General features: G+C 47.8%; 1 protein-coding gene across 2 annotated transcripts; it reads left to right on the top strand.

Annotated features, from left to right (window-relative positions):
• The first annotated feature begins 1,032 nt into the window (after nt 1-1,032).
• On the top strand, nt 1,033-24,750 carry Nub1 (negative regulator of ubiquitin like proteins 1). Of its 2 annotated transcripts, none has more exons than XM_021163015.2 (15): nt 1,033-1,118; nt 4,573-4,690; nt 8,415-8,582; nt 10,098-10,159; nt 10,907-10,977; nt 12,375-12,557; nt 12,702-12,793; nt 14,014-14,120; nt 16,655-16,838; nt 17,589-17,696; nt 18,635-18,787; nt 20,810-20,956; nt 22,188-22,283; nt 23,046-23,223; nt 23,363-24,750. In XM_021163015.2, the coding sequence occupies exons 1-15, from the start codon at nt 1,048-1,050 to the stop codon at nt 23,539-23,541; spliced, it is 1,917 nt and encodes a 638-aa protein (XP_021018674.1). In that variant the 5' UTR covers nt 1,033-1,047; the 3' UTR covers nt 23,542-24,750. The 2 variants fall into 2 exon arrangements, with proteins under 2 accessions (XP_021018674.1, XP_029333528.1); XM_029477668.2 differs by having other exon boundaries at nt 10,101-10,159.
• The last annotated feature ends 336 nt before the right edge of the window (nt 24,751-25,086 follow it).

A 25,086-nucleotide genomic window follows, 5' to 3' on the forward strand; every position in this document is an offset into this window, starting at 1 on the left:
TCCGTTTATTTGAGATAGGGTTTCTCTGTTTAGCCCTGGCTGTCCTGGAACTCACTCTGTAGACCAGGCTGGCCTCGAGCTCAGAAATCCCCCCCCCCCCCCCCCCCCCGCCTCTGCCTTCCAATTGCTGGGATTAAAGGCGTGCGCCACCACTGCCCGGCAGTCTTCATTTTTTTATGCCCGTTTGGATTGTTTCCTTACATAGACATAAAGGCACATGCCAGTTCATAGACACTGGCATTTTTCACAGCGCTGAGCAAAGCAGATGTCTCTATCTACTGTACTCATGGTGGGAGCAGCCGCTGAAGGGAGGCATGGGTAGCATACCTAACTTCACCAGGAGCAGGGATCCTGGTGGGATTGTGGAGGGTAGTGTGAGGATCCTTTAGTTTAGGGGATCCCCCTAGGCCTAGTAGAGGGAAGACGAGAAAAGGTTCAGGAAAACAGGTCTTGCTCTGTCAAGGCTTTTGGGGAATAAAGGCAGACTCATTTTCTTCTGACCTCTGAAAAACTCGGTCTGGGAGTGGTCCGAAGACCTCTTAATTGAAGACAAGCACTGCCTCACTTCCATTCCTCAGCACGCCTCTTCCCGGTGCACAGCAGACCCCCCCTCCCACCGCTTTTGACCAGTTTTAGCCCTGCCCTTCCTCCTAACAGCTCCACCTACAGTCGGCCCTTGCCTCCATCTTCCTCCTCGCCTGGTCCCACATCCGCTCCACCGCAAATTACCAGCCCCTCCCACAGATCGCCTGACCCTCATCCTGGTCCTCGCCCCAACCACTTTGTCCCTCTTCCCTGTTCCACATCAGCCCCGCCCTAGCTATACTCTCCCTATTTCCATCTACTCCGGTGTCCCGCCCCATATCAGCCCCGCCCATTAAATACTAGCCCCGCCCACAGCCGCGTTTTCAGGGCTTCCTTCCCTTCTCTGCTTCAGATCGCCCTTTAAGCCCCTTGGCCCCACCCTTCCATGCAGCTCCCGTCCTCCACCCGCCTTCCGGACAGCGCGAGGGGGCGGGGCCGGGGGCGGGGCCGGCCTCAACCGGAATGAAAACAAACGGCGGCCTTTGCCGCATCCGGGCACTCGTCAGGTCGCAGCTGGCTCGGCGGTGGCGCAGGTGAGGCGGCTGCGGCAGCGACCCGGCCTTGGGCCTGGGCCTGGTAGCGCGGCCCGGGCGGCCGTGGGCTCGGTGGGCAGGAGCGGTCAGGCGGACGCGGCGGGGCGGGCTGGGGCGGAAGCGGGAGGAGGTCGCGGCGGGGCCGAGGGGAAGGGATGGACACTGGCCAGCAGCTTGAGCTGGGATGAGCTGACTGCCCGGGCTGACAGCGGAACGCGGTGTGTGAGAACGCAAGCTTTCTAGAGCCACGCTGTCCTCGCCTCCTTCCCTTGCTTTTACTTTTAAATAGGAGGCTCTAATCGCCTGTCATTTCCCCCAGAGGGATAGTGTTGAATGTGCGTAAGGTTGTATGCAATTTCGATTGATCTACAAGTGAAAGTGGTATTTTCAGCATTGATGCCTAAGGTTTCACTTTCGGGTTCAGAGCGCTGATCATGGTGATTTATGTGTTTTCTGTGTTATGATGTGGAACGCCCAGCGACACACATGAAACAGTTCTCCAATTAAAATTGAAAACTGGGCTGTTAGATTTTCTTCCTTTTGATCTAACACATGTCATTCTGGTGCCTGTAACTGGATTTTCATAGGTTTGAATACAGTGGGTTGTTTTGTTTTGTTTTGTTTTTCTTGAGATCATGTCTCACTATGTAGCTCTGGCTGCCCTGGAATTAAAAAAGGCGAACAAAACTATGATCAAGCCGGTGGTTTAATTTTGTTCAACATTAAATCTTTATGTTAATCTGGGCATGGCATACCTTTAGCCCCAGCATTTGGGAGGCAGAGACAGGTGATCTCTGTGAGTTCAAGACAAGCCTGGTCTACATAGTAAGTTCAAGGACAGAGCTGAGTAGTGAGACTCTGTCATGGTTTCCAAAAAAAAAAAAAAATTTAGCCAGGTGTGGTGGTGCACGCCTTTAATCCCAGCACTTGGGAGGCAGAGGCAGGCGGGTTTCTGAGTTCAAGGCCAGCCTGGTCTACAAAGTGAGTTCCAAGACAGCCAGGGCTATACAGGGAAACCCTGTCTCGAAAAATTATGTGATGAAGGCCTGGCAACAGTGTGGAGCACAGATGAAGGGTTGTAATAGCCTTGGCTCCTTTTATCAGACAGTGGACTGGGTACAGTCTGAAAGGCTGTTTTCAACCTTCTGAATAGCTGGGTACTAGTAAATTGTCCCTGCCACCTCCTTAGGAGACGGCAGTGATTTTTTTTCTAAGCTGGGCGTGGTGGCACACTCCTTTAATCCCAGCACTTGAGAGGCAGAGGCAGGCGGATTTCTGAGTTCGAGGCCAGCCTGGTCTACAGAGTGAGTTCCAGGACAGGCAGGGCTACATACACAGAGAAACCCTGTCTCGAAAAATCAAAAAAAATTTTTTTTTCCTATAGATTTGAGTCCTGTGTCTGGAGGTTTAATAGATTTGTATTTGTGAAGCTCCTAAGTGCCTTGTGGTGAGCTTGTGAGTCAAAACACACAGCATATTCATTGTCTCTCTCCCCCTCTCCCTCCCTCTGTGTCTCTTTCCCTCTCGCTGTCTGACATACATACACACAATGTTTACTCCATGGGCTATCCTGATGCTCTCAGATCTGAGCATCCTTTTAAAAGCATGGTTATGGAATAATGCTTAAGTCACCACAGTTGGCTTGAAGATCAGGTCCATTATGTTTAGAAGGCTGACATTTAAGTTATTAATTCACATATTTTCCATTCTCTGGAATTCATGTTCACCAGTGGGGAGTGAGCAGCTTCCTATTTGGTTTGATTTGGCAACCCTTGAAACACTTGAGTACCAGCTGCCCCAGGCTCTCTGCAGCCTCCCCCACCCTGTGGAATAGCTATGTCACACCTCCTGTGTAAGAAAGGGGAAGTGCTGAGGACAAGAAGCACAGGATTTTGAGACAAGCTAGAGTCCATGTTGTAGGCAGTTGTCTCATGCCAGTTCTGGCCTGGGCTCATTTGGTGGTTTTATAAACCTGGGGCCTGGGGTTTTCCAGCAGCAAAGTGATTTAGCCTCAGCATCAATCGAGTGAGATGGGCATTGTGCTCTCAGAAGTACCAGTGAGCCGGGCGTGGGGGCACACGCCTTTAATCCCAGCACTCGGGAGGCAGAGGCAGGCGGATTTCTGAGTTCAAGGCCAGTCTGGTCTACAGAGTGAGTGCCAGGACAGCCAGGGCTACACAGAGAAACCCTGTCTCGAAAAACCAAAAAAAAAAAGAAAAGTACCAGTGAAAGCAAAACCAAGAAACAAATTATAAAGACCAACAGATCTCAAACTAAACAAAGCAACAAACACTGAAATGGTGCTGTGCTGTAAATTCTTTAATTTTATTTATTTATTTATTTATTTTAATTAAGTATTTTTTTTTTCGAGACAGTGTTTCTCTGTGTAGCCTGGGTTGTCCTGGAACTCACTCTGTAGACCAGGCTGGCCTTCAACTCAGAAATCCGCCTGCCTCTGCCTCCCAAGTGCTGGGATTAAAGGCGTGGGCCACCACATAAATTCTTTTATTGATTGCCTGACTGATTTTGACAGGCTGGCCTGGACCTCAGAGATCTACCTGTCTGCCTCCAAGGGCTTGGGGTAGAGGTGTGCATCGTCACACCTTGCTAATTGTCCTTCAGAGTTGAACTATATGAGCATTTAGTACTGATAGGTCAGAGTTCAGATGTGCTCCTCTTGTGCTGAATCATAGGCTTTGAGTTAAAGTGGCCAAGTGTGAGAGAATTTACAAAGTATAGATTGGGTTACTAAAGGGTTTGTCTTGTCTTATGTGTATGGGTATTCTGCCTGTGTGTGTGTGTGTGTGTGTGTGTGTGTGTGTGTGTGTGTGTGTGTGTGTTTGTAGATATGTAGACCAGAAGAGGGCCTTGGATGCCTCTGGAACTGAAGTTACAGATGATTGTGAATTGCCATGGGGGTATTTGGAACCAAACTGACTTCTGACAGTATAGCCAGTGCTCTAATTATTGAGCTGTCTGGCCAGCCTCTTTCCTTGAGAATAACAGGATAAGAAGTGGAGAGGTGAGGCTGGGATGCTTAGAACAGGACCCAGCACTCATAGTGCAGAATGCCCTGGTTTGCTCCCTTCTAACACAAACAGGACAGCATGCTACTCCTTGCTACATATTAGCAATTGGAAGTGGACATGGTACACTGGGGCTGGTTATAGATGCTTTTAGTCCCAGTACTCAAGAGGGCAAAGGAAGGCAGATCTCTGTTCTAGGCCAGCCTGGTCTACATAGTGAGTTCCAACACAGCCAGGGCTATAAAGAGAAACCCTGTCTTAAAAAACACAAACACAAAGGAACAATAAAAATCTATTGCCTTGCATATAATTGGATATAATACCTTACGTTAAGCTGACTGAATGCTACTTACTTATTGTATTAGGTAATGTGTAAAGCATTTTAAAATGTGATGTGGGTTTTATTGATTTACAGTTTTACTTTCAAGGATGGCGCAGAAGAAATATCTTCAAGCAAGACTGACTCAGTTTCTAAGGGAAGACAGAATTCAACTTTGGAAACCTCCATATACTGATGAAAATAAGGAAGTTGGTTTGGCCTTAAAGGTATTTTGCAGTGTCAAAGCCTTAGTAAATACTTAATAAATACTCTTCTGAAGTCACAGAAAGGACTAGGCACAGCTGGGGAAGTTTGGAGAAGCACCGGAGCCATTAGTAATGAACAATTTTCTACTTAATTTTTTTCAGCAGCAGAGGCAGAGCCCAGGGTTTCATATAGGTTGTGTATGCAAGCTCCCTGCTACCAAGCCACTCCCCACAAGCTGGCATTTCATTGTTATGTTACCTGATCCCCCAGGCATTGTGTTAGTCCTCTTAACTATAACACAGTAGCTTGGTTTATGTTTCCCTAAGTTCCTCAAGCTTGAGTGGTCCTGAAGCCTTGGGACTTTGTCTGGGATGGCACATTGTGACAAGCCTCAGGGCAAAGATGATAACTGAGGCTGGGACAGGCAGTCCTGCACGGGCTGATTCCTAGTGAGACCACACACACACACACACAGGTTTGGCTGTGAGATCAGCCTTGGTTCATTGGCTTGTGCTCCTCTCTTTTCTGAAATAGTTTATGTGAGGTGTGGAGGCAGCAGCAGCCTCAGAGCCCTGTGACTCACCTAAGCAGGTGTGAATCCAACTCCTGCCTCAGGCACACCACCCAACCACATGGCTCAGGGCGGCCCCTGTGGTGAAGGAAGACACTCTTTTCCTAAACCAGGAAGCTGAAAGGGATGTGTCCTTGGGTCCTAATGGCCCTTCTACCATGCAGAAGTGCCAGCGCCCTGAACATTACTCCTTTAACACAGCCTTTGGAAGACAGTCAAACCTGGACACGGATGTGCTGGGGCTTGTTTGTTTGGTTTTTGAGACAGGGTTTCTCTGTGTAGCCCTGGCTGTCCTGGAACTCACTTTGTAGACCAGGATGGCCACGAACTCAGAAATCCGCCTGCCTCTGCCTCCTGAGTGCTGGGATTAAAGGCATGTGCCTCCACTGCTCGGTCAGATTTGCTATTTTTAAAGTCGTTTGAACTTGCTTGCTATGGTGTCTTGGCTTAAACTAATGAGACATAAATAAGACTCTAGTCTTATCTCCAGTTCCTGGCAGATCGAACACTCTTGGATCTTACATCCTAATGAGGCTTGAAGGCCCTAATAGTTTTAGGGGAAGAGTGGCTGCCAGGAGGAGGAAGCCTTGATTAGAAGCTGCATGCTTTCCATCCCACCCTCTGGGGGTCTGAGGTTGCTGTTGCCTCCACACTACTTGAGTGTAGATTGTTGCCTATTCAGAGGTGAAGGCAGGTGAAAGATAAGGCTAAAACTTGTGATTGGGCAGTGGAAAAAGAAGGTGGGCTGAGAGTTTTAGAGATGGAGACAGAGAGAAGAGATGGGACGAGGAGACTGGATGGAACCTCTAGGAGAGTAAGATGAAGTGTATCCACATGGCTTGAGATAGCCATAGGTAGCTATGGATATCATAGAAGAACAATAGAATAATATAGGACACTTTGTCCGATCTAGGTGTGCAGCTTGTATCTATATCAGTTGAGTTTTGAGTTCTTTGTGTGGGTGTTTTGTAGGTGAAAATTTACTGTAATAAATCTGACTGATAGCCGGGCGGTGGTGGCGCACGCCTTTAATCCCAGCACTTGGGAGGCAGAGGCAGGTGGATTTCTGAGTTCGAGGCCAGCCTGGTCTACAAAGTGAGTTCCAGGACAGCCAGAGCTATACAGAGAAACCCTGTCTTGAAAAACAAAACAAAAAAACAACAACAAAAAATCTGATAAATTACAAGCCTCTGGAGTTTTCTTTATATAGGGCTCAGGGTTTAGAGCAGGTCGTGACAGACTAGCTGCAGGGGATGGATGACTGGGAATGAGAACACCTTTGGGAAACTAGGTGGACCGTGGCTTGAGGATAGCCATGGGGGTATGGAGACCACCACAGCCGAAGAGTAGCCAGCAATACCGTTGATTGAATTTTAATAATTACACACTACTCTTCAGAGTAAACTCTTTCAGAAAAGTCAGGGGCACAAGCTAACAGAACCAAGGCTGGTTTTGCAGCCATGTGCTCTCATGAAGCAGTATGTATGTGTTGTGCTGATACTGTGTCCTGTGCTTGACAGAACTGGCATCACAGACTTGTTCACACCAGCATCTCCCAGGCATGCAACATGGACATTACAATGGTCTCTTCTAGGTCTAGAGAGAAGGTTCAGCAGTTAAAGGTTTGCTGAGGATCACAGTTCAGCTCCCAGCAGCCATATGGAGTGACTCACAACTGCTTGTAACTTCAGCTCCAGGGATCAGCTGCCTTCTAGAAGGTCTCCACAGGAGCCCTCACATCCATGTGCACATACACTTACACTGACACATAGACAATGAAAACAAGCCCCCCTTTTTTGTTTTTTTTTGTTTGTTTGTTTTTCGAGACAAGGTTTCTCTGTAGCTCTGATTGTCCTGGAACTAACTCTGTAGACCATGATGGCCTCGAACTCAGAAATCCACTTGTCTCTGCCTCTCAAGTGCTGGGATTAAAGACGTTCGCCACCATTGCCCGACTAAAACAAGCCTTTTTTTTTTTTTTTTTAAAGTTCTTCAGATTTCCTCCTCTTGCTATGTTACTGTTGTGTTAGCCCAGAGTTCTTTTTTTTTTTAAACATTTATTTATTATTATATCTAAGTACACTATAGCTGTCTTCAGACACACCAGAAGAGGGCGTCAGATCTCATTACGGATGGTTGTGAGCCACCATGTGGTTGCTGGGATTTGAACTCCGGATGTTCGGAAGAGCAGTCAGTGCTCTTAACCACTGAGCCATCTCTCCAGTCCCAAAACAAGCCCTTTTAAAAGTGGCTCTTATGCACTGTGTCTTATGTTTGGTCTATCCCCGAAAGAAAAATCAAACCACAGGGTGGAGAGTTGGCTTGGTGGTTAAGAGCACTTGTTCTTACAAAGGACCTAGGTTCAATTCTCAGTCCCCACAATTAGGCTTACCACCTCCTTGGGCATTGGGCACGTATGTGGTTCACAGAGGTACATGAAAACAAAACACTCGCATATACAAAATAACAAAATAATCCTAAAAAAATAAATAACTAAAAAACAGCCAGGTGGTGGTGGTGTACAAACACCTTTAATCCCAGCACTTGGGAGGCAGAGGCAGGCGGATGTCTGAGTTGGAGGCCAGCATGGTCCACAAAGTGAGTTCCAGGACAGCCAGAGCTATACAGAGAAAAACAAAAAACAAAACAATCAAAGATGCTCTTAGCCACTGAGCCATCTCTCCAGCATACAAGTGTGTGTGTGTCACACTTGTACAGGTTAGAATTCAATTATAGGACTTGGTTCTCAACCACTACCTTGTAGGGCCCAGAGATTGACCTCAAGGCGTCAGGCTTGGCCACAAGTGCCTATACTTGCTGAGCTGTCATTGTCACAGCCCTAGTTCATTGCTTCCTAAAGTAATTTCTTAGTCTATTAAGGTCACAGACTTCTCAGCCCTCCCTTCCATCTCTCTGGAATAGTCCCAGTTACTCTCACTCTGACCAGCAAACCTATTTTTATTGTTTATAAGTGTTTTAAATTTCTCCCTGAATCCTCCCTGAGAGCCCAGATTGAGTTTCAGTACAGTGGGGGCATCTGCTTGTAAGAATTAACGTTGCTTTGGGAACTAGCTATCTATATCTATATTTATATTTATACACACATGCGAACATGCAGTTTTCTTGTGTGTGCACTGGACCTCCCCTGACCTGTTTCTGGTTTCTCCTCATAGGATCTTGCTAAGAAGTACTCTGAGCGGCTGGAGTGCTGTGAAAACGAAGTGGAAAACATAATTGAGGAAATTCGACGCAAAGCAATTGAGCGCGGCACTGGGAATGAACACTACCGAACAACTGGGATCGCCACCATTGAGGTGTTCCTGCCTCCAAGGCTCCGGAAGGTGAGTAGCTTTGAGACTGCCTTGCTGTGCTCAGATGAGCTGTGGTTGTGTTGTTGGTTTGCTTGGTTTGGCTTTTTGAGACAGGGTCTTTTTGTGTTGGGTGGTCCTGTCTGTCCTGTATGTAGACCAGATTGCTGCCTCTGCTAGGACTAAAGACACATGCCCAGCAAACTGTTTTTTGTAAACGTGCTTAAGGAACTCCATGTGTTGAATGGTTGATGATATAAACTTCTCTTCATACATTTAAGGTAGGCTTATTCATGTCTGGCCTTCAAAGCATGGGCCACAGAACTGAGGCATGATAGTGTGTGTTGTAATGTCAGCCCTTGGGAGCCAGCACCTCCCTATAGTTTAAAGTTGTCTTCAGCCTATATAGTTAATTCAAGGTCAGCCCATGAGACCCTCTCTTTTGGAAAGCAAAACAAAAACAATGTCACATGAGCCAGGAGATGACCTAGCAGAAGGCTCTTTCCATCAAGCCCAGTGACCAGGGTTTACTACAGAAAAACCAAGTGCGAGAAGGGAGAGTTGGCTGGAGAAATGACCCAGTCAGTGCAGACATGAAGACCCTGGAGTCCCTATAAAAAGCTAGGGTTCCTGCAACCCCAGCACTGACTGGTACAGTATCACAGAGATGTGTATGGAGCTCTGAAGTTCACTGGCCAGCAGAATCAATGAGAGACTATGATAACATGACAACGTGGAAAATAATCAAGACACCTGCCATCAAGCATGTGTGGACTTCACACACGCTTGCTTACACAGGCACACCCACACTAGCAGGTACAGCCACCACACACCAGATGTTGTCAGAATAAACTGACAGGTGAGCCTTCACCACAGGCTAAGGTAGACACAGCTCAACTTGTGTCAGTGACTGTGTGGATGAGCCACACAGTCCACGCCACAGAAGATGACTGGTGTGACAGATACTCGACACTAATGTCTGTAATAGGAGAGAACCTCAAAAACCTGCCGAAAGAAAGGACCGATGCTATATGTTCCTGCTTATGTGAAATGTCCAAAACTGACAACTCCAGAGACAGGAAATAATGGTTGCAAGGCTGCAGAGAAGAGGAATGGGGTGCTGGACTCGGTGCCTTGTGAGGGGTGATGAGATGGGAGGGAGGGTTCAGAAATTCCATCAAACATTTTCTTAAGATTTTATTTTTGCTGGGTGGTGGTGGTGCAGACCTTTAACCCCAGCTGCAGCAGGGGGATCTCTGAGTCTGAGAAAATGGGTGCTGAGAAGAAAGCTTGGGTCCTCTATAAAAGGAGTATAGACACATCCACTGAGCCATCTCTCCATTCGATTATGATGGTGGCTGGCATAGGACAATCAGGTCACCCTGGTGGTTTGTGCTAGACTGTGTTCAGCATGCTTCTCCGTTCAGACAATGGTTTAGTCCTTAAGTAGAACCCTGTGCTTGCATCCTGACAGCACCTTACAGCTTCACGCAGGGCACCAGTTCAAAGGAGTGTCATACACAAGCATTTTGTTTTCTCTCTTTGCAGCAGGATAAGAAAAGCTTGTTGGAGACCCGCTTGCATGTCACTGGTAGAGACCTGAGGTGTCAGTGAGTATCTGAGCTGGGTGCCTGCAGGTCTGCCCCCCTTACCTACCCTGCATGCACTCAAGCCATCCTGTAAGCTAGGCAGCTGGCCTGTCCTCCCCTTACAGCAGAGAAGAGGAAGCCTGGAGGGTGGGATGGCAGGCATGCTGGGCTCTGCTACACCAGAGACAACAGGGGGGCTTCTTAGATGTAGTGCAGCTTTCAGAGGGTTGCAGCTTGGTGCCCACAGACATGCCCAACGTACTGCAGTGGCTGGCTGAGGGACGGAAGCAGGAGGAACAATGCACCAAGAGAACACGTGTTTATACATTCCATTCCTTTGGGTGCTGGTCAGTGAAGACCGGCCATCATCCCAAGTGTCCCTTTAGTTTATTTCTCTCACTTCAGCTTCCATCAGGGTTAAGGAGAACCAGGACGTGCCACTCATTCAATGCCCGCAAGTAGACAGTGGTATAGGATAGCCCTAGCTTCAGAGTCCCATGGATGCTGGGAAGTATGGCAAGCATGTTTTTGACTCTGCTCAAATGGCAGCCCTCAGTCCTCCACTCAGAAGCAAGTGTAAAAGGGGCTTGTCTCACCCACTTGGAGTTTTATTGTAATGTGATGCTCACTGGTCAGTGGGTGGAGGGCCTGGGTATTTGTGAGTAGAAAGTATAAAGTGGCAGAAAGGACCTCATAACCCAAATCTCCGTGGTAGGTGACAAGTGACAAGCTTGCTCTTCCAGAAATCATTCTGCCTTTGTTTTATAGAATAGCTGAAACTTTTGGATTTCAAGAAAATTACATCAAGATCATAATAAATAAGAAACAGCTTCAACTAGGTATGTTGTAGCAAAGTGTGCATCTGATGGCTGACTTCTCTTGGTTTGTTTTGCTTTTCCTCTTCCTCTATTGAAACCTTCCTGGCTTTGTTGCATTTATTCTCCAGAGTTGATTCTGTTAGAAGTTTACCATAAATGTTAGGCAGAAAAGAGCATTCCAGTAAATAGTCACTGGCCTGCTCTGGCTAGTGGGAAAGGGAGACATTCATGGCAGTCTCATAGAATGTTCCAGAATGGAATTTGTGCTGAGGGGAGGGTCAGAGTTACTCATAGTTCTTCCTGTGAGGAGAGAGAGAATCCTCAGAGAGACAGATGAACAAGGCCAGTTTGAAGCACTTGGCTAATACCCAAGGGAAGTGAGTGGGATCTAGTGTGGGGTAGAGACCTTTCTGATTGCTGAGGGCAGACAGGAGCCAGGCAAGTCTTTAGCAGTGACTTTCAGCCAGGGAAACCTTCCTGTGCTGAGGACAGTTGACTTTGTGAGGAGACAATTTTGGTAATAGCTGTGTTGCTGGGGAGGGTTGTACTCCTCTATCATTTCCTGAGTCAAGGTCAGAGTTACTGCTAAATACAAGATAGTCCCCCCAAATGCTCATGGCACAGTGCAGGAAGGACAGACCTAAAGCAGCAGTGCCCACAACTGTTAGTAGCTGACACTGGAGGACAAAGGGAGGTGCTGTAGTCTGTCTGTATTGACCACCCTTGTTTTTTTCTAGGTTTGTCTGTTTGGCTAACCTTTCCCTGGGCTAGCTACACTCCTCTTTGTTCTCTTGTGGGTTTCTGTTCTTGTCTTTGTTCTACCTATTACCAGGGAAACAGTCTTAGAGAAGCAGATGGGTTAGGTCTGTAGGGTAGGAAAACAGGCAGGTTCCTGTGGCCTCTGCTTTTCACCATGGCAGGAGCTGGGAGCTGGCCCTGTTGTCCTTACCGTACTGTGGCTTCTTGAGTTAGTTGTTTTCCCAACTAGAGGACAGGAAAGTCTGTGTTGATTACACGTTCTCGGTTTCCTTTCTTATCCTACCTGGCAACGTGCACTCAAATAGTCATTGCTTCAGTCTGGTCTTAGGGTGAAGAGAAAGAAAACAAGAGAGTGAATATGGCATCTGGTCACCAAGTGTGAATGAATGCAGGGGTTTGAATCCTGTTTTCCAGGCTGGTGGAGTGGCTCAGTGGGGAAACAGCACTGACTGCCAAGCCTGGTGACCTGAGTTTGGTCCTGGGATGAAGCAGGAAAGTGTTTCGTGCATGTTGTTCACAAATGCGTGTATACACACACACACACACACAAGCTCATTCCAAAATAAAGAAATTATTTAATTAAGAAAAGAACTCCATTTACCACAGGAAATGGACTGTGCCCAGGAAGTTTATGTGACAGGCAATTCTGCTGTTCCCAGGGAAACGCCTTGAAGAACAAGGAGTTACTCACAATGTGAAGGCGATGGTGCTGGAGCTGAAACAGTCTGAAGAGGATGTGAGGAAAAACTTACAGCTAGAGGAAGAGGAACAGAACGAGGCCGAGCTGAAGGAGAGACGCATTCAGAGGACCAAACGGGGACTAGAGATCCTGGCGGAGAGAGGTACACCATTTTGGTTTGTCACCAAAATGCATCAGGCAGCACGCACACACATGAGCAGTGTGCCTGCTGTGGAGTCCTCCACAGTCTGGCATCTCAAGTGCCCTTTGGTCCTTAATTAACGAGGCTCCTGTGGCTTTGTTGCAGCTGAGATGGTGGATGATCCGGAAACGATGCCTTACTTAGACATTGCGAACCAGACAGGCAGGTCAATCAGAATTCCCCCTGCGGAAAGAAAAGTAAGTTAGGTTTGGGAGCCTTGCCCTGGGGATGGGCTCACTGGGGGTGCTGGGGTGGGTGGGTTGTGCTTGTTTCTTGAGTTAGGAGTTTCTTAGAATGAAGAGCTCTGACTCACTTGGGATCAAGTTCATTTTAGGGTTTTTGTTTCATTCTGTAATCTATTTGGCCTTTAAATGACAGTTTGGGTAAGCCTCACTATCACTACATGAATTATTCTGTTTAAAATGAAGAACTCCAGGCCTGGAGGGAGAGCAGTGGGTAAAGGTTCTTGCTGTCAGCCTGCTGACCTGCTTTCATCCTCTGAACCTACACGGTGGGAGCAGAGTGCTGTACCCAGATCCACAGACATGCACACACACAATAATTAAAGCGTATGTAGTGAGCTTGTAAGCTGGACATGGTGGTACACCTGGGGAGACTGGGGACCAAGCCCTCATTTAATACACAGTCTAAGCCATTGCAGCCTTTTAAAAGTGTCTTTGGAGGGCCGGCCAGCAAGATGGTTGAGCACATCAAGGTGCTTGCTATCAAGCAACCCAAGTTCTATCTCAAGAACCTACACGGTAGAAACAGAATCCTGAAAGTTGTCCCATGACCTCTACATATGTGCTATGGCACAAGTGCACACGCATACCCACATACACACAAATAAATGTTTTAAAAAGTTGTCTAGGAAATGCTGGCATTGTCAGATAGTTTGGAAGTGTGGTGATACTGCTTGTGAAAGTGGAGGACGGGAGACTGAAATAAGTAAGGGACCCCAAATTGAAAGCAAAACCACAAACAACACTGAGGAACTTAACATTCTTACTTGGACAGTCTTGCTGCTTAGGGCAGGCTGGCCTCCATCCTGTCCTCCTCCCTCCTCTGTCCCAAATGTGAGCACAGTACCACGCCTGCAGTGCTCTCAGGAAGGCCAAAAGAATTCCTGCCTGCTCATCTGTCTAGTCTTGAAAACTGAGACAGATGTGGCTCAGCAGGTGGAAGGAGAGCCTGAAGAACGCAGGGCCTGGTGCCACTCAGACTCTGGCGTGGCTTGAAGGCTGCAGGGCTTCAGTTAGCTAAGGCTCTCATGGAGCTTAGCTAATTGGGTTTTAGATTGAGTTGTGTTTGGTTTTTGCCTTGCTTTTCCATAGAGCTAATGAACTTTACTTTGTTTTATTATGCAGTACTAACTTGTTTGAAAGTACTATTTTTAAAAATTTACCTTCTTTCCTAGGCCCTTATGTTAGCTATGGGATACCACGAGAAGGGCAGAGCTTTCCTGAAAAGAAAAGAGTATGGAATAGCCCTGCCCTGCCTCCTGGACGCTGACAGATACTTCTGGTAGGTGCTTTTGCATTCAGCAGATACTAGTGTAAGGGGAGGCTCCCCAGCACCTTCCTGCCTGACTGCAACTGATTTCTACCGCAGAGTGGTTAACTCTGGGGGCCAGGAGTTAAGGCACCCCCCAGAATGTGGCAGCTTCCTCCTTTGTATTTCTAACCAGCCCCCTTGCCTGTGCAGAAGGACGCCCACTCATTCCTACCTAATCTGTAGGCTCGGCACCTGCAGGGTGCTGCCACTGGATCTGTTGTCACACTGCTCCCCACCTTAGGAGTGGTATCAGTGCGGACAATGCCCCAGGTACTACAGCTGAGCAAATTCTGATCCATTCTAACCCAGCTGCTTCGCAGCCCCATCACATTACCTGCCATCTGCTTCATTCATGGCAACTCCCCATGCCCACCTGAATCCCTCTCCTCTCTCTCTGGGGACAGAAGTTCCACTTTTCCCTCTCCTGCCCAGCCATAGGCTGGTTGACCCTGTTGACCAGTGAGATAACAGAGAACAATGTTTTACAAAATACTGAGTCAGGAATGCTTCATCACAAGGGCAGTCCCAAAGTCTGGGCTGCAACCGTATTTATCTCCAAGTACAGAAGTAACATTCAGATGAATACTCAGTGCACAGAAACATCCCCCAAGAAACACTCTCTTCTGGTCTCCATAGCTACTGCATGGGCACATACACAAAACACACAAACACATACATACATAAATAAATGAAAAATTCTGGTAAGCAGTGTTAAGTCAAAGTAACTTTAGTGCTTTCATTTTAAAACTGTTTCAACATGAAAATTTGTTGAATAGCAAAGCTTTTAAAATTGCAAACCAAGTCATTATTATATAGAAATACACTTTTTTTTTCTTTTGGTGTTTTGAAATGGTTTTGCTGTGTAGCCCTGGCTGTTCTTTAAAACAGTTTTATGCTAGGTTTTTGTTTGTTTTGATTTTTTTTTTTTAACTTCCCAGTTGGCATGCTCAGGTTTAAATTTAAGCCTATCGGCTTCAAAACTACAGTGTGCAGGTGTTGGCTTCTTTTCTCTTTCTTTCTTTTCTCCTCTCCTCCTTTTCTCTTCTTTTCTTTCTTTTTTTGAGACAGAGTCCTGGCTGGTAGTCGTAGTTATTCTGAAACTCTAGGCAGACCAGATTGGCCTCAAACTCAGAGATCTGCCTACCTCTGTCTCCTGAGTCCTGAGATTAAAGGTGTGCACCACCATGCCGGCCTGATGTTTGGTTTTTGTTTTTGTTTTGAAAGTAATAGAATAAAACATCCCCTTTAATAGGAGACCTGGATTTTGATATATTTTTCATTTTGTGTTCTGGCCACACACAGTTCAGTTCTGGGTCATTTCTGTCCTTGTTGCTTGTCCAGCAGGTATTGGAAGAGCTTTTCATAACCTTGGAAGTTAATGCGGGGCAGAGTGCCCATTGCACTTTATGAGTGGTTAAGCCTTTCTGTCTCAGAAGGTGAACCTGTCAGCAGGTTGCAGATGAGGGCATCTCCCTTGATATGAGAGCACATTTCTACCTACAGCCTTTCTGCCTCTTCTCAAGTCAAGTTTTCAGGCTGTGTTGAAGATGTTCTTTCCCTGGGCCTACCCCACCCCCACCCCTCATCCTGTGTCTGTGTGTGTGTAGCCACATGGCATGTATGTTGTCAGATATTCATGACTAAATAGGAATGCTAGAAGAGGTAGGGATGAAAGCATGCAAAAACATTGTTCTCTGTGTCCTTGCCCCCATTGGACTGTGTGCAGCCTGGTGGGTGATAACAAAATCTATTTCATTAGACTTCGGGATGAACATGTCTAGATAGGCAAGGTTTAAAAAAAAAGCTATTTAACAGCATCCCATTGGAAGTAGATGGACAAAGCTTTGGAGATATCTGTGTGGACTGTGTTTGCAGATACTTTTTTGATTTGAGGGCTAGGTCTGCATTATGCATTGAGCATTATAACAAAGTATAAATAAATAGTTCATGAATAGTGTCTTCATTGCTTTCCTTGTGTCTGGCTCAGCCTGTTCATGGGCCCTCAGGAGTCAGCTAGGCATTTAGCCTGGTGTTCTCCAGACTGTTCCCCCAATGAGAAAGTCCCTGAGCACTGAATGTCTTGTTAGAACTACCATCAGCTGGAGCATTTTTAGGGAGTAGCAGGTTTCAGGGTGTCTTTAAAGCCATGTGTCAACCTTTACGCATGTTAGAATCTCCTGGGGAAATTTTAGCAGTGAGACAACCAGCTTCTGTCCTGGAGAGCTTTGCTTTGCTACTGTTGCCCTAATTAGGTCTCAGCATCAGTATCCCCAGAGAAGGACTCCTGTGTCTGGGTGATTGTAGTTCATAGCCAGGGCTAGAAGCCACTGTGTCCTGGGCCAGATGCCACCATGTTGCTGTCAAGAACCCTAATTTCTCTTTATCCATTCAGAGGATCCCTATTGTAAATACCCCACTAGTTAATCCTAGAAACACACCAAGAGCTAAAAGGCTTTCTGGGGACCCATGAAGGGCCCTGCCATGACAGCTTCCTTCTCTTGTAGTGAGTGCAAAGGGCTGCTGGACACTGTGGACAACTATGCAGTTCTCCAGCTGGACATTGTGTGGTGCTACTTCCGCCTGGAACAGTTGGAATGCCTTGATGATGCAGAGAAAAAGCTGAACTTGGCCCAGAAATGCTTTAAAAACTGTTACGGAGAGAATCACCAGAGACTGGTCCACATAAAAGTAGGTCACTGTGATTGGTTGTCTCAGCCCGCTTGTGGGGCACATCTGCCTAGATGTGGGAGCTGCTGCCAGAGGTGATTGAGCTGGGCAGCAGCATACAATACAATACCCTCTTTACTAGCCAGAGTGTTAGCAGCATATATACCCCCTTCCCCCCTTTATTAGCCAGAGCTTTAGCAGGTTTTGAGAGTTTAATGAATCTGGCTGGGTTTTTGTTGTGTTCTGTTTTGTTAGTTGTTGTGTTTTTGGTTTTTTTGTTTGTTTGATTTTTGTTTTTGTTTGAGACAGTCTCATATAGCCCAGACTGTTCCTGTATTTTTTTTTTTTTTTTTTTTTTGGTTTTTCGAGACAGGGTTTCTCTGTGTAGACCTGGCTGTCCTGGAACTCTGTCGACCAGGCTGGCCTCAGAAATCCGCCTGCCTCTGCCTCCCCAGTGCTGGGATTAAAGGCGTGCGCCACCACGCCTGGCTGTGGTGGTTTTTAAAGAGTTTACTAATTGTAGACCACTACTCTCAGTCTGACCAGGAAAGAACCAGTGACTTAGTCATGGCCTGTGGTGGCTAGAGTCAGTGTCTTGACTGATCCCGTCCAAGTGGAAGAGATACTGCTTAGAAGTTGTCCCAATGACAGCAGTGATGCCCTGGGCTATCTTGTCATCTTACTACTGTGGAGACATGGCACAGTTAGAGCAGTGACCATGTCTTTTATTAGAAATAAGATCACTTATTCTTTTTCTCCCAATAACTTCAGGGAAATTGTGGGAAAGAGAAGGTGTTGTTTTTAAGACTCTACTTGCTTCAGGGAATCCGAAACTATCACAGTGGAAATGGACAGGAAGCTCGGGAATATCTCAACAAGGTGAGGAAGACTGCTGGCTCTGCCCCACCTCTGCCTCTGCCTTGGCAGTGGAGTACTCTTTGAGTCACGCATGTGTCAGAGCCCTGCACCTCTGTCCGGTCCCCTCTCTCATATGCAGCATGAACACTTGTGTCTGTGAGGCTCAGGCAGGGGGTTGTAATGAAGACTTTAAAATGGCTTGAAATGGCTAGTTTCTGCCTTGCCTCTAGCATGAGTAGGCCAGGGTAGAGCTCTGCAGGCCTTGGCTTCCATTGTTCCTGCTGTTCTGTGTGCCACAAGCAGAGAGGGCTAGAGAGTCAGAACAGACCTGTACCTCAGAAAGAGACTGCCAGGGCTGGAGAGATGGCTTAACAATTAAGAGCTCTGACTGCATTTCCAAAGGTCCTGAGTTCAATTTCCAGTAACCACATGCTGGCTCACAACAACCAGCTATAGTGGGATCCAATGCCCTCTTCTGGTGTATTTGAAGACAGCGACCATGTATTCATATATAAACAATAAATACACCTTAAAACAAAAAAAGAGAGACCACCTGCAGTTACCTAGCAACCACCCAGCCAGCACACCTACAAGGGAGAGAGATAGATGCTATTTGCAGCCTGTTTTGCTGTATAGCCCAGATGTCCTTTGCCTCCTCATTGCTGGGATTACAGGCCTGCACCACCACCGCCAGCTAAGCTGGGAATGAATGAAAGAAAGAAAGAGTCACTCTGGCATGCCTGCAGCATTCAGCCTGCCTATTGGTGCTAAGTTATGGGTATGTTATGCAGGCAGAGATAGTGTTTGTTTCATTCCTTATGGTGGGCAGGTTAGACAAGCTCAGCATGTCTGAATCTCACACATAGTAGTTCACATTTGGTAGCCTCATTCCTGGGCTTTAGCTTTGCTAAGCCTTATTGCTGCTGTGAGGTGAGCGCTCTGCTTCTTCCTGTTTGTAGGCACGGCAGCTCTTTAAAGAGCTTTACATCGATCCATCAAAAGTTCACAACTTGTTACAGTTGGGATTCACTGCCCAGGAAGCACGGTTGGGCCTGCGGGCCTGCGATGGGAACGTGGACCATGCAGCCACTCACATTTCCAACCGTAGAGAGGTGAGTTCTCCGTTCTCTCTGCAGCACCTAGGAGGCTCCAACCCTTTGAGGTGAAGAAACAGAGACGTTTGTGACTTTATTTCTGAACTGGGTAGGAAAAGACCAGGCAGGAGGCCAGGAGAGGCATGGAGGGCTGGACTAATATGCATTGTCTTCCCTTTTTTTGAGACAGGCTCCTGTAGTCCAGGTTAGCCTCAAACTTGCTCTAAAGCCATGGGTAACCTTGCTCTGCTGATCCTCCTTGCTGACACTTGCCAGGGTAGGGTTATTGGTATTAATCGTGCCTGGTTTTCTGTAGTGCTGGGGAGGAAAGAAACCTGGGGCGTCACCAGTGCTAGCAGGTGTCCACGACAGGGCTGCACCCTACCAGAATCACGCCAGCTTGAAGTAGAGCCGGGGCAGCTTCCTGTCATGGTGGCCAGTTATGCCTTCAGTCTCCTCTCAGGATCTTGCTCAACACCATACTGTGTTTCTGGGAGTTACTTCAAAGGTAGCTGTGGGCTGGTGAGATGGCTCAGTGGGTAAGAGCACCCGACTGCTCTTCTGAAGATCCTGAGTTTAAGTCCCAGCAACCACATGGTGGCTCACAACCATCCATAAGGAGATCTGACTTTCTCTTCTGGAGTGTCTGAAGACAGCTGCAGTGTACTTACATATGATAAGTTAATAAATCTTTAAAAAAAAATGGCAGTTGTGAGGCCACCATGATAATTTAGGATTACCTTCTTGCCTGCAAACATGTCAGATCATAAAAACAAGGTCTTAAAAAGCTGCAGTCTTTACAAGTACACATTAAAAAAAAAATTTATAATTCTTAAGTGGAAAAAAAAAAGGGACCTTGTCATACCTGCCCAGTTGTACAATGAAGAACCTGAGGTCCAGAGAGTTGGTGGTGTGGTTTCCCTGCAGTATAGCAGTCTGTGGGTCACAGTGGGGTAGGAGAAGCAATTGTAGGAGTGGCCACAGTGGGGTAGGAGAAGCAATTGTAGGAGTGGCCACAGTGGGGTAGGAGAAGCAATTGTAGGAGTGCAGCTGTGGGTTGGTTGTGTCCTGACCTGCCAACAGGACTGTGCAAATGTCTCCCTTCATCACAGTCAGCCTCACTGTTCCAGTCATGGTCTCTGGTCCTAGAAGCAGAAGTCAGGGACAGGTCAGGAGAAGCTGGCTCTGTACTTTGTAGTTGAGTACCCTAGGAAGGGAGCCTGTGCTGACCCACCCGCCACCCTAATGCTCTCATGGAAAGCTGCTGTCTGCAGTGATGTCTTCAACAATATGGTGGAATACTTTGTAATTCATAAGTTCTCCCAGCAGTGTGTTCAGCTTTCCCCATGACTGATTCTGTTACAGATGAGCTGAGCCGAGGCTCACAGACTGCCATCTCAGTGTGGTGGGAGAGCCAAGATGGTGACTCGGCCTGATCTGAGTTCTGTCCTCTGGGCCCGTATCATAGGAGAGAACTGACTCCTACAGCTTGTCTTCTGACACACACACACATACATGAAACAAATTAAAATGTAATAAAAACATTGCAGAATGCCCAGGTACATAAAACACTGGGCCCTCATACCACAGAAATCAAGAGCACGTGTGCATGTCATACATGTGTGAATTAGGTCCAACCTGGAAATCCCACCTACTCGCCCAGTGATTGGTCACTATTCATTTGGGGGAAGGTTCACAAGAAGTCACCTGAGTATGTGACTCCTCCTGCCAGACAGCTCCTCCTGGGAAAGTGAAATTAACTACAGGTATCACCAGGGTCATCCACAACATAGCTGCCTACTTGTGGAGGCCCCCAGCTCCTAAGCATGTAAGAACCGACCTGTTCTTATGAAGTGCTGTGCTGACTCCTGGGCCTCAGCCCAACCCTAACCCTGTCCCTAGGCCTCCGGCCACTTTTCTTGGCAGGATGGGTAGACGTCCCTTTCGGTTTGGTTGTGCCCCAGCCCAGAGATCCAGAGACACCCTGCAGATTCTCTGCTGCCTCCACCTCTTAACTCGCACTGCCTTGTTTTCCTAAAGGAACTGGCCCAAATCCGGAAGGAAGAGAAGGAGAAAAGGAGACGCCGAATGGAAAATGTCAACACTTTAAGAGGAATGGGCTACTCCACACAAGCTGCCAAACAAGCCCTTCACCAGGCCAGAGGCAACCTGGACGATGCCCTGAAGGTAATGCTTCCCGCCTTCAGTGTGAGCAGCTGGGTATCCCCACCAGCCTGGTTCCTGTGACTCTGCTTCCCAGCCTTCCTGTGCAAATCACTCCTAAGGCTTTGTATATAGTTGGAGGTGGGGTGCGTGCGGTCAGGTCAGCTGTCCCCCGCAGAGCCAGAGTGATAGCCTAGACACTTGGCCAGGGGCTTTAGTGACTGGCCTTTCCAACTTGAAGGGATTGGTTCCATCCCAGTGTTAGTGTTTGAATAAAATGCTTGTTTGCATGTCTGGTTTTACTCTCGGTACCTCTCAGCAAAAGGGCTTCTAGAGGAAAGCTACAAAGTAACAGTACGGCCTTTCCTGGTGGTCTTGGTCAGGAGGCACAGGAAGCTCTGTGCTACAGCTTGGACACTGCCCTCAGGTGCCACAAACCAGTGGTAGACAGAGATGGATGCAGAGGGCAGCAGAACAGTATGCTGGCCCGGGATGGGGAAGATCGCTGGGGCTGGGGCTAGCCAGGCAGGAACCAAAGTCACCATGTATTTCAGGCAACAGAGCCCATTTGCATCCATCCTCTGCCTTGGGAAGCCCCACTGTTTCTTTTTTTACTCGTGTGTGTGTGTGTGTGTGTGTGTGTGTGTGTGTGTGTGTGTGTGCATGTACATGTGTATTTGTTTTATTTTTTGAGACAGGGTCTCATTATGTAGCCCAGGCTATCCTGGAACTCAGTATGTAGACCAGGCCGGTACCAAGTTTAGAAATCTACCTGCCTCTGCCTCCTAAGTGTAGGGTTAAGGGTATGTACCACCATGCCCAGCTCATATACATTTTAAGTTATAATGTAGTTTGAATATGAAGCTTGAGGTTTTGTGTTGGACAAATGTAAAAAGCGGAAGTCTAACCATCTGAAAAAACCACTGAGATTCCAACTGGCATGAAGCGAGAGAGATGCCAGTTATAAAGCACTTGTCTTGCCAGCATGAGGACCTGAGTTTGATCCAGAACCCAAGTAAAACTTGCAGACGTGGTGAGCCATTTCCCACTGGGAAGGTAAAACCAGAGGATCCCTGGCTCTCCCCGGCCAGCTGAGAGCCCCCTTTCCTGCTTCAAGGCACTCTGTACAACCTACTGTGCCATTTTCTACTCATTGTCCCACAAGAGGACAGTCTGTGCTGTGCGCCTGCATGTGAGGTGCTGGAGTGGCTGGTGGTTAAGTGAGTGAGGAAAGACCGTCCCTGTCTGCTTGCAGGTTCTCCTCAGCAACCCCCACATGTGGTGGTTACAGGATGCAGACCCTGAGAACAATAGCCGCCAAGCAAGTCCTTCCCAGGAAAGCATTGACCAGGTGAGCCTGCCTGGGGCTGGCTGCGGTGCGGGGTGGTGGTGGGATGGGGTGTGCCTGCTTCTAGGCTTTAAGTGGGACCAGCCATCTCTGGGAGGACCTCAGGCCTATGTGGTGAGGTGGGTATGGTTAGGGGCTTGAGTGAGAGGTGCTTCTATAGAAGAAGGGAAAGGCGATGGGCAAGATAGTGCATGCGCGCCTTTACCTACCTAGCACTAGAGACAGGCAGATGGGTCTTTTAGTTCAAGGCCAACCTGGTCTAGAGAGCAAGTACCAGGCCAGGGCTATATAGTTAGACTCTGATCCCTGCAAGCAGCAGGAAGCACTGCAGTAGGAGGTACCCTTTTACCCTTTGCCTTCAGTTCTTATTTGTCCTTTTCCCATGTTCCACTATTATGTCAGTCCTATTTCTCTGCCTGGGACCTAAGAGGATGTCACTGTCACTGTGTCCTGTGAAGTTCAGCTCACCATGTACCACATGTTAGCATGGCCCAGGTATTGTGGCCACTTAACTTGTGGTTAGATTTTCATACAGTCCTGAAGTGAGTGCCTAGGACCTCTTAGACCAGGTCTTCAGAGACCCTTTCTACATGGCCTGGTGTCTGAAGAGGGACTTGTCAGAAAGAAAGGCCAGAGAATGCATGCTGAATTCTTTAATTACATACACATACCTAGGAAGCAAAGTTGCCTTGCTGTGCCATGTGTCAGCCACATGGCTGTGTGGGCGGAGCTTATGGTCAGTCCTAACCCTGTGATCTCTCCTAGCTGGTGTACATGGGCTTTGACACAGTAGTGGCTGAAGCTGCACTAAGGGTGTTTGGAGGCAATGTCCAGTTGGCAGCTCAGACCCTTGCACACCATGGAGGAAGCCTCCCACCCGACCTGCAGTTCTCAGGAGAGGACTCCTCCCCCACACCGTCCACATCCCCATCTGACTCTGCAGGTAGGTCTGAGGTCTGGGTTCCTCACTGATGGCTGGGCGAGGGGGGGGGGGGGCATCCCTAGAGTTCTGCCAGGACAAGGTGGCTACCAAAGGCACTGTCAGGGGTACCTCTCTTGTGACCTGTGGTGTTTCACTGCAGGGACCTCTAGTGCCTCGACAGATGAAGACATGGAAACGGAGGCTGTCAACGAAATCCTGGAGGACATTCCGGAGCACGAGGAGGACTACCTGGACTCCACGCTGGAGGATGAAGAAGTCATTATTGCTGAATACTTGTCCTACGTAGAAAGTATAAGTTCTGCCGCAAAGAACAACTGATCAGAAATAAGTGCTACGTTTCCACTATAAATTCTGTGGTTGTAAATGGTTGAATGCTTCTTTGCGTTCCTCTTGCTTTTCAACGATTTTTCTCTTAAGTAAGCTTCCTCCTCAGGTACAGGGACCCAGTGTATTGAAGAGACTTTGTCAGAGGATAGTCTAGGAAAGGGAATGCCCCAGCCTAGCTCTGCTGCTCCCCTTCTTCCTCTAGGTCTGCATCCCAGACTGCCACTCTGTTGGTTTTCCATCCAGAACAGGGAAGCAGGTCCCCCCACCCCCACCTCCTGAGGCAGGGTAGTCCAGAGAAGGTCTGCAGAGGGCCTGGGACTCTGTCTCCTGTCTTCTCAGCTAGCCATCCCGTGCACTTTGCCCACTGTCCTGCTGCTGAACTGCCCTCCTCCCCCAACACCTCTGCTGTGCAAGCTTCCCTCACCCTTGCTGCCCTGCATCACCCCTTGCATCTTATTCCAAGTGCTATGGAGCCCAGCAATGACGGACAGGCTGCCAGCCTCCCTCCCACCATGGCAGGCGGTGCAGATACCTTGATCTAAAAATGACAGTGTTTTGTGCTCTCAGATCAGTAAAATCTGTACTTAAAATTCAAGGTTGCAAAATCAGTTTATATGGATTCTAAATTCCTCATACAAAGTGAAAATCTTATTAAATGGAAAAATTTTAAATGCTAACCACAGCAAGTTATTTTTAATTAACATCTCTAGACTGAAAGCTTACTGATAGCCAAGGGACCTGAGATTGCGATCTGCTTTCTCAAGACTCTCCCTGGGTTTCCTATAACTGGTCACAGAAAACTCGCTGAAGAAGGGCCTGTCAGCCTTTGGTTGCTTAGTCCTGGGTGTGACCAGGTAGATAGCCTTCTAGTACCCAGGCATGGTAACAGCCAGATGTGGTGTGGGCCAAGTGCCACTGTGTTCCCAAGAGCTTTTCATTTCACCTGAAGCCTTGGCAGCAGACTAAGTTGGACAGGTATGATTGTCTCTATTTTTTTTAATTACACATTTGTGTGGGGGATAGGCAAACATACCACAGCATGAGTCTGGGGCTCAGAAGACAATGTGTGAACTGAACTTAAGTTGGCCCCGCCCCCTGATGGTCTTGCTGGCCCTGCCCCCTGATGGTCTTGCTGGCCCCCTTGCTGTGCTTTGGAACTGAATGATGCTGATGGAAATAAACATGGGGAACACACTTGAATGTCTGGTCTGACAGTGAGTTGCTTCCCAGTTCATGTGAGCATTCCATTCTGTGTTGGGAGTAAGTGGAGTGTAGCCCCCACAGCAGCACGAAGGCTGGGATGCAGCTCTGCAGCACAGCCCACGTTGGGCCTCTGTGGGCTACATCTCCCGCAGTAGTGGGGAAAATCAGGGTTCAGCTTATGACCAGGAATGGCAAGTCTAGCTTCCTTCACAAGTGCAGGGTGAGGAGAGTTGCCTTGAAGCTACTGGCCAACCAGGTACTGTCCTGGGCATGGCGACCGATGTGCTTGCTGGCTTCCCAAATGTTTAAATGGAGAACACTAAAAGCCAGCGG

This window comes from Mus caroli, unplaced genomic scaffold, assembly GCF_978045245.1.
Source record: "Mus caroli unplaced genomic scaffold, Mus_caroli_1 scaffold_4, whole genome shotgun sequence".
In the NCBI taxonomy this organism is placed as follows: Eukaryota; Metazoa; Chordata; class Mammalia; order Rodentia; family Muridae; genus Mus; species Mus caroli.